The sequence below is a fragment of the Coptis chinensis genome, chromosome 2, assembly GCF_015680905.1.
Source record: "Coptis chinensis isolate HL-2020 chromosome 2, ASM1568090v1, whole genome shotgun sequence".
In the NCBI taxonomy this organism is placed as follows: Eukaryota; Viridiplantae; Streptophyta; class Magnoliopsida; order Ranunculales; family Ranunculaceae; genus Coptis; species Coptis chinensis.
Genome location: NC_141457.1, coordinates 90,424,794 through 90,439,898, shown reverse-complemented (window position 1 = coordinate 90,439,898; position 15,105 = coordinate 90,424,794). Strand labels below are relative to the sequence as shown.

The following is a 15,105-nucleotide window of genomic DNA, read 5'->3' as shown; positions in this document are numbered from 1 at the left end:
GCCACTGAGCGAAAAGAAAAATGTCACAAGTCTAACCCCGAAAATCTTGTGGACGAGGCATATTTAGACTGTTTTAGGATTTCATCAAAATCTATGGAATACAGGTATACAATAGCGCCTGAAAACCATTTTGTTAGCAACATGGTTTTTTATTTTTTATTTTTCGCTATCCACCGACCATTTATATTAATATGTTAAAAGTACATAAATTCAGAGTTAAGGACTTCTCTGGTGGAGGAGTGAAGGCTGACTCATGCATTGCCCATTGAGCCAGATCATGGGCATCCCCCATTGTATGCTCAACCAATCCATTTACATTGAAATAAAGATAGTGAGGAAAGTTCGTTAATAGAAGACAAAATAGGGGAACAGTCCCATGATACGTTGGAAGCTTCAGTAATATTCTGGACAACTGTTCTGCAATCACTAAGGATCTGTACCTCACTTAATTTCAATTCTTTTGTAAGCTTCAGAGCCACCTCAGCTTGCAAAGCACTAACCACTCTGAATTTTGAGTAAGTTGCTGCAACCACTCCATTTGCATCTAGACAGAGGACACCTGCTGCACCTCTATTTGTTTTGATGTTGAAAGCGGCATCACAATATATTTTAAAACAAGCATCATTTTCACTCGGTAGAGGAACTTATCTGAGTATTGATTTGCGTATGGGGATTCATAGCTTCAAACTCCACTTCATAGGCTTTCAAGTTACTTTGCCAGCCATTCCATGCACTATTCCATACAGTACTCATAGAACTATTAACCCTTTTAAAAATAACCTTGTTTCTGTGCATCCAAATCTCCTACAGCATAATAAGGCCATATAGACCTCTATTATGAACTTCATGATAGTCAGTACCAATCCATTTGATAAATTGCTCAATACCTTTCTTACAACATGTAATGTTCATAGCCTCTATTTTGATGGCAGCAGGGGAGGCAAACCATAGACTTTTGGTCCAATCACAATAAAAAAACAGATGGAAGTCTATTTCAATTTCCTTTAGGCAGAATTTGCATGTCATATTTCCTTTGAACTGTCTTCTGAGCAAATTTTCTCCTGTGAGAAGACCATTCATGAGAAGTTTCCATGTGAACAATTGAGTTCTAGCATCCACCTTTAACTTCCAAATCCTCTTAACAAGAGAGAGGTCCTGAGAAGAGCATTGCCCATGATCCTCTTCCCGAAGTAAAGCCATGTGAGCTGATCTTACTAAGAAGTTACCTTTTTATTCTTAATCTAAACAAGTGAGGCCTTTGTCACATTAGGTCTAATGGGGATGAGACTAATGGCATAAGAAACTGGGCTAGGAAACATTTCTCCCGCCCTATGTAGATCCCAAGAACTGGTTCCTGGAATAATCAGATGTTTGGCCTTGAGCTGAAGAAGGTTGTTGTGTGTGCATATTTTAGCAAATAGATATGTAACACGTGGCAGCATCTTTGTAAGACTCGGATATGATCTTGGTGTGGGTAGAAAGTACCATAACACACTTCAAGTCCTAACTATGAACTCCAAATCCTAACTATGAACTCCAAATCCGGAACTCAACTACTAGGCTCGGAGCTCTAACTACTACTCCAAACCTAAACATGTTTTTCTGTTGTTTAAGTCAATAAAGGAGACCTATTTGACTTGGGAAACATGGGGTTTCTAGAAGAGTCAAGATGAGACTTAACAAGAAATGGTCTCCTAATTAAACACTAATTGGGAAATCTCATCTATTCTTATAAATAGAATAGTTGAACTACACTTTGAGTTTGATTCCTATTCACAGGATATGTAGGCAGCCATTAAAGAACGTGGTTCAACTTATCATCTTCTACATCTCTTCTTCTTCTTGATCCAATACTTTTCATTGTTCTTTGATCATCAACAAAATATTTGTGTTTCTAGATTAGGAAAAATCATCACACAATTGATGCCGTCTGTGGGGACACCATAAAGAATTGATTTGATTTTTGGTCGAATTTTTTTCGGTTCTAGGTTCTCATACCCACCAATTTTTCTTGGGTTTGTTATTCTTTAAAATAATAATAATAATAATTCTTTTCTTAACTTTGATTCAAAATCATGGTTACTACAAGAGCCAATGTGAATCAATGTAACGAGAGGAATAACAAGATCAATAACCCACATGTTACTTCTCAAAGACAATCTGAACGTAGAGAAAATCGTCATTTTGGACAGGGTCGTGAAGAAGATGAGCCTAACAACGATACTCCCCAATCTTCCATAACCAACCAAGTCATCATGGATGTTGTGATGGCCGAACGTGGTTGGCAGGAGGCTCGTTTGCATTTTTTCCAAGACTACTACCGCACGAAGGAGGGTCATTCACCTCCAAAGGTGTTGCCTACTGATGGAAACTCGAGGGGGCAGTTCCGGCCACCAAGTCTTGACCATGGTGAGGGTTACGTCCCTATGCCTTATATCCCTTATTTCATTGGGTATCATAGCAACCAGCCAAATTCGGATTATAATCTGGAATTGGATCCAACCCGACACTCGAGTTCACACGAAACTGACTTCTCTTGGTATTCAAGTTCTCGAGATACGAGGGATGGACGTTTGAATGTGTTTGCCCGGAATCCACAACTATCAAGGTCACCCTCAGTACAAAGAAGACTTTCAGTTCCAAGGGAACCTTCATTGCCTCGGAATCCCTCAGTTCCCCGATCCAGTTTTGCAAACTCTTCCACTCGATCTTGGGAACCGGAACCACGTTATCATCGAGATGAGAACTACGAGAGTCCAGGTCCGAGGTACAACAACGAGAGAACTCCAATTCATGAACCGACTGCTTTTACACAGCTTAAGGCGCAAATACTAGAGGAATTGTGAGGTTCAAAACCAACCAAGATGGATGAGTCAGTTATTCAGTCAGCAATCGAGGGAGACATTGGAACTCCTTTTTCATGACATGTTATGAGTGTATACATCCCCCATGATTATAAACCATCAAAGTTCTCTAAATTTAATGGCAAAGGAGATCCGGTCTCTCATGTGCTTGGTTATCGTCAAGCAATGGTGGGTCTTTCTAAGAAGGATCATTATTTATGTCGGTATTTTGCTTCAAGTTTGACAGACTCGGCACTCATCTGGTACACGAAGCTGCCCAGGGGAAGCATTCATGAGTTTAAGGTGTTATCCATAAATTTTATTGTGAAATTCAGTTGCAACTGACCCTACATTAAAACCGCTGATGCACTGTTTGACATGAAGATCCGAAAGGACGAGCGTATTAGGGATTTCACCAAAAGATTTAACGAAGTTCAATTGCATGTTGACAACGTCGATGAAACCCTTCGCCATTGTGGCCTTTAGAAAGGGGTTAGATCCCACTTCTGGTTTATGCATGTCCTTGAAGAAAAAGAAGCCCACGAACATGACAGAGTTACATGCTCGTATTGATAAGTATGCGGAACTGGAAGAAGACCAATTGGATAGGGAGTTTTATCATAAAAGAGTGATAACCAGTGTCACCTCCGCTCCTGTTGGTAGGAGATCTACTAGTCATTATGATGATAGGAAGTCTGAGGAGGAACCACAAGTTAGTCGGCTATCAAGATAAGTCGATAGGAATTGACATATTCAAAAGATAAGTCCAAGAGAGGATAGGGACTTTACCACTTTAACTCATCCTTATGAGGACATCTTTGAAGTTAACCAGGAACAAGATGTTCATGAAAGATCCTCCAGCGGTGAATCTCGATGCTAACATGTACTGTTTCCAAGTAATGTTACACTACTCATAGCTTCAAAGAGACAAAATTTTCACAAATTTGGATATGCTTCCACTATATTGGGGGCTTGATCTATGCCAATCAATTCTCAATATAAGTTATATTTCTCTTTTGAGAGCATTGTTTCTTTTATAATTTTCTGCTGGGATACTTTTTGGATGTTGGGGTGAGAGATCCCATATGTTGGCCAAAGTTGTATCAGAACCTTTAGAAAGCTTTCTTGGGATGATAAGTGAAAATCTCATGTGTTGTTCCCCGTGTGATGGAGAAAGTTTAACTTAGTTTGGATTTTATCCTCCTAAGAGCAGTTCTAATGCCTTATGCTTATAAATGTCGGTTTATGCATTAGATATCATATCATTTAAGGACTTTACAGGAAATAATAAAGGGGTACACCCTACGTTCCTACAAAGTCTTATTTCTTAACAAAACTAAAGGTATTTACAGGAATTGACAAAAGGGCAAACCCTATTTTCCTACAAAACCTTTGTTTTTCTAAGATTCGAAATACGAATTTTTATAAAATATAATTCACACTTTTGTCATTTTCCCTCAACGGTCGAATGTGCAACCGTCGTTGAAGAGAAAAGTGGGGCATCTGTGTATACATATTTATGCAAATAAGGAGAAAAGAAAACCACATCCTAGCTAGTCTGGAACTTCACGTTCGGAACTTGTCCAAGTTTGAAACTCCACATTCGAAACTCTACTTCCTAGCAAGTTTGGAACTCCACGTTCAGAATTTGTCAAAGTTCGGAATTTCACTTCCTAGCTAATCAGGAACTCCACGTTCGGAACTTGTCCAAGTTCGGAACTCCACTTCCTAGCTAGTCAGGAGCTCCATGTTTGAAACTTGTCAAAGTTTGGAACTCCACTTCCTAGCTAGTCTGGAACTCCACGTTCGGAACTTGTCCAAGTTCAAAATTTCACTTCCTAGCTAGTTAGGAACTCCACGTTCGGAACTTGTCCAAGTTCGGAACACCACTTCCTAGTTTGCCTGGAACTCTACGTTCGGAACTTGCCTAAGTTCGGAACTCCACTTCCTAGTTAATAAGGAACACAGAAAGTTCAAGTTCGGTACTGCTCTGTCGAGTAACAAACCCGACACTATTTTGTGGACTGAAGAATCTGGAACTACATTGCCCAGTACTGAATCCGGAACTGCCTTGCTAAATAAAGAATCCAACATTGATTGGTAATATGTCGACGTCTCACGGTCAAAGTAATAAGTCCGAAACTGGAAGTTATGGTTCGACTAGCAATCCCAAAACTGATCAAAACCGGATTTGACATACAGTTTAGTTTTTGAAGAAAAAGACGTGGCTGTTTACACCAAAAGCCTCAATTTCCTCTTGTACAAACTTAAAGAAGACAACCGAATGCAAAGAGAAAGGCGTTGTGTTCATGGTGACCAAGCAGCTTCAACAACCCATTAATGGTGGTTTCATAGAGAAGAAACAATCGAATCTTTAGACCAAGGTAAACTGTTAGAGCCAAAATTCGAGCTTACTATTTTCCTTTCAGCGAGATCGACAGACGTTGGATGTAAGCACAATGCTACAAACTTAAAGAGATGTATGTGATGCTTCAAAGGGCGGACACAACCAAATTGGTTCTGGTGGTAGCAAGGACTTTGTGGAAGTGGGTGCTTAAGTTTACATGCGGATGAGATAATAAGTTTATTTTCTAGTTTCTAATATTTAAAGAGAACCAACACCATCATTTGCTAAAAGAGGAATTCAAGCGGGTAAAGAAGTTATGCTAATAGAAACAAAAAAGGAATTCAGCAAGTATGTGAGAAAGTCAGGCTTCCGAATTTCCTTTATCTCAATTCATCTATTCGGATGTGGTTTGCAACTTCGCATGTGTTGATTCCTCAAGTCAAGTCTAGGTGAATTAATAAGAGTTAATTGACGTCCTTATTTGAGAAAGTCTAATTCCTTAGCTTGACATGTGCTACTTTAATAAGTCCGGATGGATTAGCAAGACATGTGTTGGGCTTTGGGTGATTTCTCAACTCCGGGTCAAGTTCCAGTTTCGCAAGGCCTAGTTTCGGGTTGCACTTTCGAGTCACAATGACTTAGTAAAATCTACCTAAGTCCAAGTCCGGGTAAACATGGGGCATGATAGGTCCCGCTTTCACGAACTTTAGTTCCAAGATGTAATCCCAAGTTCGGATCTTTGTGAAACATGGGCTGTTGACTTACCCAAGTCTGGCTCAGATTGGAGTTGGTAAGGCTCGGATTGATCTGACAAGTTTCGGGTCATCACAATGCATTGCATGTTTGGATTTCATGAAGTTTAGTTCCAGAATGTAATCCCAAGTCCGAATCATCACAAGGTATGGCAGGACCGGTTTTCACCAAGCTTGGCCTAATATACAAGGTTCGGGGCATGGTCACAGCAGGTTCGAATTTACAGTTCCTTGTACTGAAGTAATGCGAAATTTTTCCAATACATTCCACATAGAAAATCGAGGCATAAAACGTCGCGTACATTTTTACCCAACCTTTTTCCTTAAAGGTTTGATTCACAACCCATGAATAAAAAAGGGGGGCATCTGTGTGTGCATATTTTAGCAAATAGATATGTAACACGTGGCAGCATCTTTGTAAGACTCGGATATGATTTTGGTGTGGGTAGAAAGTACTAGAACACACTTCAAGTCCAAATCCTCTTACTTCCTAGGTTCGGAAGGGAGACAACACTACAACAAATATGACATATGACATCACTAATTTTACATCACTTTCAGTGAAGTGATGTCATATGAAAGCTATGACATCACTTTTCTCAGCATGTGATGTAATAATTATCACAATATTTTTTTAACATCACTTATTTCAAAAGCTGATATAGTAGAGTTGTACAACATCATTTTAATAAGTGATGTCGTGATAGTGATGTAGTAACACTTTTTTATGTCACTCACTACGTCACTTATAAAGTGATGTAATATCCATGTATTCAACATCACTTTAAAGGTGTTGTCACTCACCGTGTCACTTATAAAGTGATATAATATCTATGTATTCAATATCACTTTAAAAGTGACTTTGCCAAGTTTTCAAAATCACTTATAATATGACTTCCAGAAGTGTTATCGTTAATATAGCTCATTTTAATTAAGTTAATTAGTTAGAAAAAAAAAACCGTAGAAAAAATTAGGTTAACGTTAAAATGTTAAATAGAAATGGAAAAGGGCCCCGCATGGTTTGCTAGGTTTGCTAGAGTAGCCACACTTAAGGCCTTAAACAAAAAATAAAAAATAAAAAATCTCTAGACTCTTTTCTTTTCTTGCACCAAAAATAGCCCAACCAAAAACAAACCAAGAAAACTGGTTATCCTCTTCATCTGTCTTCTATTTCAATCCAGCCTCCAACTTCTGAAAACATTTTGGGCTCATTTGAATAACCGATGTGAAAATATCAAAGGTTTGTTTTTTTTAATCAAAGATTGTTTCTTTTACACTAATGCTTCAAATAATCTTTCACAATAGTTGACACCAAAACAGTTGCTAATGATTTCTAACTTGTTATTTTAAAGATCATTAAATGCTTTTATACTGTTAGGGCTTAAAGGTTTATTGAGTTTGTTTTGGCGTCTTATTATGGAGTTTTACAGTTTCCAAGTCTTCACAGATAACAGTGCATTGCGTTGCAGTGAATTATTTACTACATTGTTGCCCCTGATACTTTGAGCTAGTTATAATAGTTTTTATAATTAGTATTTGATTCTACTCACAGGAGATTGGCCTGGGAATTATGGCAATCATCACCTGCCATGATGTCCTAAGAAACAGTATAGTTTCTCTCCCAGGATTGATTGACATAGTTGTGGATCACTTATTTGTAGATGACTCTCTGTGCCTTTGCCAAGTTTTCTGGTAAGACTAGCAAAACTACTCTTGGTTGTTTTTACCGTCTGATCTATGAGTAGTCTGTTTTTTGTAAAATCTTGTTCCAGATCAGAAGTTCACATGGATATATAAGAAATATATAATATTTATGGATTCAAGAAGATCAAGGTAGTGACTGAGTCATAGTGATCCAAAAAAGAAGAGAAAAAAGCATTTGCCGTCTTCTATCATTGAATTTGGGGCTGTTGGAGATGGGGCTACTTTAAATACAAAAGCATTTCAGAATGCCATCTTCTATCTTCAGTTATTTGCCGACAAGGGTGGGGCCCAGCTTTTTGTTCCAGCAGGTCGATGGTTAATGGGAAGCTTTGAACTCATTAGCCATCTAACTTTGTTGTTCGATAAGAAATCTGTAATTCTAGGATCAGAGCTGAGCTTTTACTTTCTTATTTGAATTGCCTAGGTATGCTTTGTGTGGAAATGTATCTGTTCGGTTGATACGCATAACTGTTACTTTTATTTGCACTATGTATGTGCTTGTAGACATGGATACTAATCCTTTTTCCGAGAATCACTAGACTCTTTGCAGTCATGAGGTATTCCACCAATTAAGACTAACATTGACTACTCGCTATGTTTCAGACTCAAGTCATCGGCATTAGATGATCCTCCGCCCTTTTACGGATGTGGGAAGGAGCTTCCGGTGGAAGGCATCGGAGCCTCATTTTGGACGAGATGTTATAATATTGGGTAAGTGACATGGATTTGGAGCTAGCCCCTCGAAAGCTCGGCATTGGCCATAGTACTTTTTTGACATTGTGTGTTTTTTCACGGGAAGGTGATAATGGGACAATTGATGGGCAAGGGAGTGTGTGGTGGAACTGGTTCAGGAATCAAAGCCTGAATTATACTCGCCTTCATTTGGTTGAGATGTGGAACTCAACTAGTGTTATCATCTCGAACTTGACTTTCTTGAACTCGCCATTTTAGACCATCCACCCTGTATATTGCAGGTTTGTGTCTTCCATTTCTCGTACTTGTTTATACTCATTTTGGTTTCTCTTTTTCGTTTATCTACATTTTCAAAACAGTGCATGAAAGGAAACTTTTAAGTATTGTGAGGAATTATGAGATATGTTTTTTGCTAGATAAACAGCCGAGTTCTTGTTCAGAATGTCACAATCCTAGCACCTCTTGATTCACCAAATCTGAGATGGGATAGATCCAAATTGAAAGCATCGCAACAGTCTAACAACTTTTCTTTTCTCTTTAGTTTACAATGTCATAATTCAATTGATTCAATTCAAGATTATTACGATGTTGTCTTTGTTGGCAATAGTCCTTTTTCTTTGCAAAACGAATTTAGGAACTCTAAAAAGTCACTTAAATATCGTAAACCGGTAAACACCGGAAAATCAACTCTAGAAGAATATGGTTAGGATTCGAACTACTTGGGAGACCCTCAAAGTACATGTCTATCTAAAATAAAACATCTTTATCGTCTACTAATTCATTGCTCTATGCAATTGAAATTACATTAATCGGTGCTCAATAGTGATTTGTTTCAGACTTTGCAGTTCTTAAATCATTTTCAATTTGAAGTTTGAACATCATGCAATACATTTATCATAAATACAAAATTTTGCATTAGCATGGATGGTGTTGATTTCAAATGTGTCAGTTGAAGGGGGTGAAGTGTGTTTGTACTTTGTAGTGATAAACAGGAGTGGTTCCCAAGAGATGTGCTATTGCTTCATTTTTCAAATTTCATGCATGTAGGCTGATCTACTCCAAATATGTCTAAAAGCCAATAATAACAATGTTTTCCTCCAATATTCAATTTGCACAACAACTCATTGTACTTTCTTTACAAACATATAAAAACGCATTGTGTATTCAATTCAATTCCTTTGTTGGTTTTGGAAGTACTGTATAGGACCTATTGATGACATGTGGAGTCAGAGGTACAAAAGGGTCGTACGCAGAATTGTGAAGAGAAAACCTGATGCAGCGGATCAAGTCCGTGGTAACCTAACTGCCGAGAACTGTCGAGAACTGCCATATAAGGAGTGGGACAGGTGGAGAGCTAGAAGGCGAGGGATGGAGAGGAGATGAACGAACCTGATGAGAAGAGGAGTTGGGAAAAAAGGGAGAGTATAAAAAGAGGAGAGAGGGGAGAGAAAAAGGGAGCCATTAGAGAGATTGTAATTTTTTGAGTATACATTTTGGCGCCGTCTGTGGGAAGAGCGAGATAAAATGGCCACCATAACAAAAAAGGGAGTAGGAAGACCTAGAAAAGAAATTATTCGAGAGGTAGTAGAGGAAGTGGTGAGCGAAGAAAGAGAGGTGGGTGGAGAGGAAGAGATATCTGATGTGGCGGCAGACGCCACCAGACTTATGCAAGAAGAAATAGTTAGGTTAAGGAACGAGAACGACGAGTTGAGAAAGGAAAGAGACACCGCACAAGATGACATGGAACATGGGGATCGTCGGGGCAGTGAGATGGAAGGGGAAAATGAGGTATACCAGTCCCGGGGAGTAGATCCAGTAGAGGGCATCACGCTGGAAGTAGTACAGGCAATGATTGAGAAAGATAGAGAAATGAACCGTGCGGTTGAAAAAGTGAACCAAAGTGCCGCTCAAAAGGAGGTTGCTAACCTCAATAAGAATCCACTGGCGGATTCGATCTGGAATTCGGAGGTACCTAAGAGATTCAGTCAACCAAGATTTGAAAGGTATGATGGGAAGGGCAACCCAACTGATCATTTGCATCATTTTAGACAACAGATGCCATTGTGGCAGGAAAATAAGTATGATGGACTGCGCTGCATGATGTTCCCTGCAAGCCCTAAGGGGGGAGCCTTGGATTGGTATTACCGCTTATCTTTGTGGAGCATCAGTATATTTGAAGAGCTAGAGCGTGCCTTCGTGGACCATTTCATCCACCAGAAACGGAGGGTAGTGGATATCGCGGCATTATTTAACATCAAACAGAGGTCAGCGGAATCATTAAGGGAATTTCTGTGCAGATTCAAAGAAGAGACCCTGAGGGTGGAGAATCTGGATGAGCATACAGCGGTCATTGCATTTCAGCACGGCTTGACTCAGGGGACTAGGGTCCACAAGTCGGTGTCCAAAATCGAAATCACCACTCTGCACGCTCTGTACCCAAAGGTAGAAAAATATATTCGGTACGAGGACATAATGCAAAGAAATGCGAGGGAACAAAAGAGATCTGGGAAGGCAGTGCAGGCGGTGGATAAAGATGATCGAAGAGATAGGGGAAAGAGAGAAGAGAGAGAAGGGGGATCCTACAGAGGGGAAAGTCGTGGACCCGAAAGAACTGGAGATCGGAACAGGAGAGATATTCGCGAAAGAAAGCCGTACCGTGAGATAGAACAAACACCTCTTAATAGGCCATTAGAGGAAATCTTGCCACTTATCAAGGGGTTGCAGCATTATGAAGGACCGCGGAATACACCTGGAGAGATAGAGGGGAAACCTTTTTGTGCCTATCATCAGATTAGGAACCACGCCACTAACGAATGTTATGCTTTGAAGTGGCTGGTGGAAAGAATGATTGAGAAGGGGATGCTCAGAGAATATGTCGCGGAGGTTCGTCATGCGGAGAGAGGGCAGGCTCCTGCTAGGATCTTGGGAACAATAAATGTCATTTACAGTGGAGAGACACTAGGAAGAAATGCCCACCGAGACAAGGTAAGAAAGACAGCGAGCTTACAGCAGGTAAATGAGGTGGCAAGCATGCCGCGGTTAGTATTAGGAACCGCGATTGGCGAAGGAAACATAATGTTCACACCGAAAGACGTGGAATCAGTGATTTCGCCGCATAAGGATGCTTTGGTGATTACCATAGCAATGGGTAATTATCTAGTGAAGCGAGTGTTGATAGACTGCGGAAGTTCGGTAGATCTGTTGTTTAAAGGGGCCATGGAAGAGATGAACATAGATAGGGATCAGTTGAAGGTTCCTCAAACCAATTTGTATGGCTTCAATGGTAGCATGACAGAGCCTATGGGGGAGTTAACGTTGCCAAGAACAAAGAGGTCCGGCGGCCGGTATTCACCGAGGTTTATGGTGGTAGATACGGGTCCCAATATAATGCCATTCTAGGAGAAGATGGATTCATGAAATGAAGGCCATTCAATGTCGAACCTATTATCGTGATCCGCTTCCCTGAGGGGGGTGTCTGAAATAAAGGGGATCAAGTCAGCCGTATGAGAATATACACCAAGTGACGGTAAAAAATATGGTCCGTGGAATAGGGGGAAAAACACCACGAAAGAAAGGAGAAGCGAAAGCAATTACAGGAGGCGGACTTGACTGAAGGATGCGAGTCTCCTCAGGGACCGAAAAGTCTGGATGAGATTGAGATCATGAACCTGGGGGTGGGAGAGGAAGAGAAGTTTGCTGCGGTCGGATCGGACTTGCCAGAGGAATGGAAAATCAAACTGGTACAATTATTGACAGAGAATGCTGACATATTTGCATGGGCGATTGAAGATATCACAGGGATAGATCCAGAGTTCGCTTGTCATCACTTGCATATGAAGGAAGATGCAAAGCATGTAAGACAGAAGATGGGAAGCGTAAGACCCAAATACGCGGAAGGGATTCGCGAGGAGGTCATATGGCTTAAGGGCGCAGGGATAATCAGGGATGTAGAATGTACGGAATGGCTGTCTAACGTTGTCGCTGTTCCAAAAAAGAACGGCAAGGTCAGAATGTGTGTTGACTTTACAGACGTGAATAAAGAGTGCCCTAAAGATATTATCCTATGCCGCGAAAGTGGGATGAGTTAGTAGATAGAACTGGCTGGTTTCAAGGTGTTCTCTTTCATGGATGCGTCCATGGATATAACCAGTCGCGATGTTCGCCCGATCATCAAGAAGACTACCTTCTTGGTGGAAGGAGGTACTTATTGTTATACAAGAATGCCTTTTGGTTTGAAGAATCGCGGGGCTACATTTCAAGCCGGTTGGGGAAAAAAATGTTCGAAGACAAGATTAGGAAAGGCATGGAAATATATATTGATGATATGGTGGAAAAAAGCATGTCAGAAGAGGAACATTTGAGGGGTCTCCAAGAAACTTTTCACATACTCCGGAGGCATAGGCTGAAACTGAACCCCGAGAAATGCACATTCGGGGTATCTTCAAGAAAGTTCTTGGGTTACATAGTCACGTACCATGGAATAGAGGCCAATCCCGAGCAGATTAGATCCCTAGTTGAGATGTCGTCCCCTCAGAATGTAAAGGAGGTGTAACGGTTGGCAGGAAGGGTCGCAGCATTGAACAGATTTATATCTAAATCATCGGACAAATGCAGACCGTTGTATCAGTTGTTGAGGAAAATGCCAGATTTTCGATGGACCACTGAGTGTGAGGAAGCCTTTCAGGAATTGAAGGTTTATTTAGGGAAAGCACCTTTGCTATCGCGGACAGAGCAAGGAGAGAGGTTATATCTTTATTTGGGGGTTTCAGAGTACGCGATAAGCTTAGTCCTGGTGCGTGTTGTAGAAAAAAATAGAGAAGCTAGTTTACTTTCAGAGTAAAACTATGCTAGCCGCAGAGACGCGATACAGTAGAATTGAGAAGTATGCCTTAGCGTTGATTTTCTCTACATTGAAGTTGAAACCCTATTTCGAGGCTCACTCAGTGGTAGTGATAACAAATCTGCCCCTCAAGCAAGCGTTGAAGGCAGAAAAGTCAGGCAGAATGCTGAAATGGGCAGTGATGCTTAGTTGTTACGAAATCCAATATCAGATTAGAATATCGAAAAAAGCGCAAGCCATGGCAGAGTTCCTAGCAGAATTTCCAGCCGAGGATCCCACTTGGGGAGAGGAAATGGTCATGGATTAGGAGGAAGAATCTAGACGTGATCCCTTGGACCCTTGGGATATGCGCAATGGATGGAGAGTATTCGCGGATGGATCACCTACAGATATCGGAAATGGGATTGGCGTGGTTTTGGTGACTCCTGACAACACAAGGCTGGAGTTGTCAATGAAACTGGGATTCGCGGCTTCTAATAATGAGTCTGAATATGAAGCAGTGATAGCAGGTTTAGATTTGGCACAAGATCTGGGAGTAAGCGAGTTATCGGTGTTCTCTGACTCTAACTTGATTATTTGTCAGATGAATGGGGGGTTTGTGGCACGTTGTCCAAGGATGGCACGATATCTGGAGGTTCTACAACGAAAAGCCAGCAAGTTCAAAAGGATTCAGTTTGCCCATTTGGGCCGCGGTGAAAACAGACATGCTGACGCTTTAGCATATGTGGCCGCTGTGCTTCCAGGAACAGAGGGTCGTTCTATTGAAGTAAGAGTTTTGAGCAAGCCAAGTACATCAGAAATTGAGGGGGTGTGTCTCACCATTGAGAGGGAGGCAGGTTGGATGACGCCTATTAAAACTTTTCTTATGGGAGCAGAGATAGAGAATACAAAGGAGAGACGAAAGATGGAGCAAGTCAGTCAGAGATATGTTCTGTTAGATAGGGATTTGTACAGGAAGAGTTTCAGCGGACCACTATTGAGATGCATAGGGCCACAGCAGGTGCAAGAAGTGTTGGCCGAGGTACATGAAGGTGATTGTGGAAGTCACTTCACCGGTCGAACCACAACCCATAGATTGATATCGCAGGGGTATTTTTGGCCTCATATGAAGAGGGATGCAACAGAGTATGCAACAACTTGTGAAAAATGCCAGAGGTTTGCACAACTCATCTATTCCCCAGCAGAGCCGCTGCATAATGTGTTTAGTCCGTGGCCATTCGCCATGTGAGCACTGGATATGGGGCCCCTTGCCCATGGCAAGCGGCAAAAGAAGATTTATGCTGGCCGCCACTGATTATTTCACCAAGTGGGTGGAGGGAGTGGCACTACAGCAAGTCAAAGAAGAGAATGTGAAGAAGTTCCTTTGGGAGAACATAATATGCAGATTCGGATTGCCCTATACAATCATTGCAGATAATGGAACACAATTTACTGGGGGAAAGGTACGTCAATTCCTTCAAGCCTACAAAGTGAAACAAGGGTTCTCGGCGCCATACAATCCGGAGGGGAATGGTCAAGCCGAGGCATCAAACAAAATCATCATGGACAATTTAAAAAGAAAGTTGGAAGACAGAAAGGGAGCGTGGGCTAATGAATTGAATCATGTTTTATGGGCTTATCGTACCACACCGCGGACTTCGACGAATGAATCACCATTCGCAATGGCATATGGAGTAGAGGCTGTCAAACCGGTGGAAATGATAGAGAAAACGACAAGAACCAGGGTCGTGGAAATGGGTCTAAATGAAAAGGTATTAGCCATTGAGTTGAATATAATTGAAGAAAAAAGAGATACAGCTCGCATACGACTGGAGGAGTATCATAGAAGGCTACAGAGACAGTATGATAAACGAGTAAAGCCGCGGAGATTCATGATTGGGGACTTGGTGCTGCGAAAGGTTACCCCAGCTACTAAGAAGGAGAATG

At 41.0% G+C, this 15,105-nt stretch overlaps 1 protein-coding gene across 1 annotated transcript; it reads left to right on the top strand.

Annotated features, from left to right (window-relative positions):
- The first annotated feature begins 13,525 nt into the window (after positions 1-13,525).
- LOC147518837 (uncharacterized) lies at positions 13,526-14,407 on the top strand. The gene has a single exon (XM_086594025.1). The coding sequence runs from the start codon at positions 13,526-13,528 to the stop codon at positions 14,405-14,407; it is 882 nt and encodes a 293-aa protein (XP_086450151.1).
- Positions 14,408-15,105: the final 698 nt, after the last annotated feature.

Bases quoted from the DNA above. Each gene is read 5' to 3' on its own strand.
- LOC147518837 (XM_086594025.1), top strand. From the start codon at position 13,526: ATGCGCAATGGATGGAGAGTATTCGCGGATGGATCACCTACAGATATC.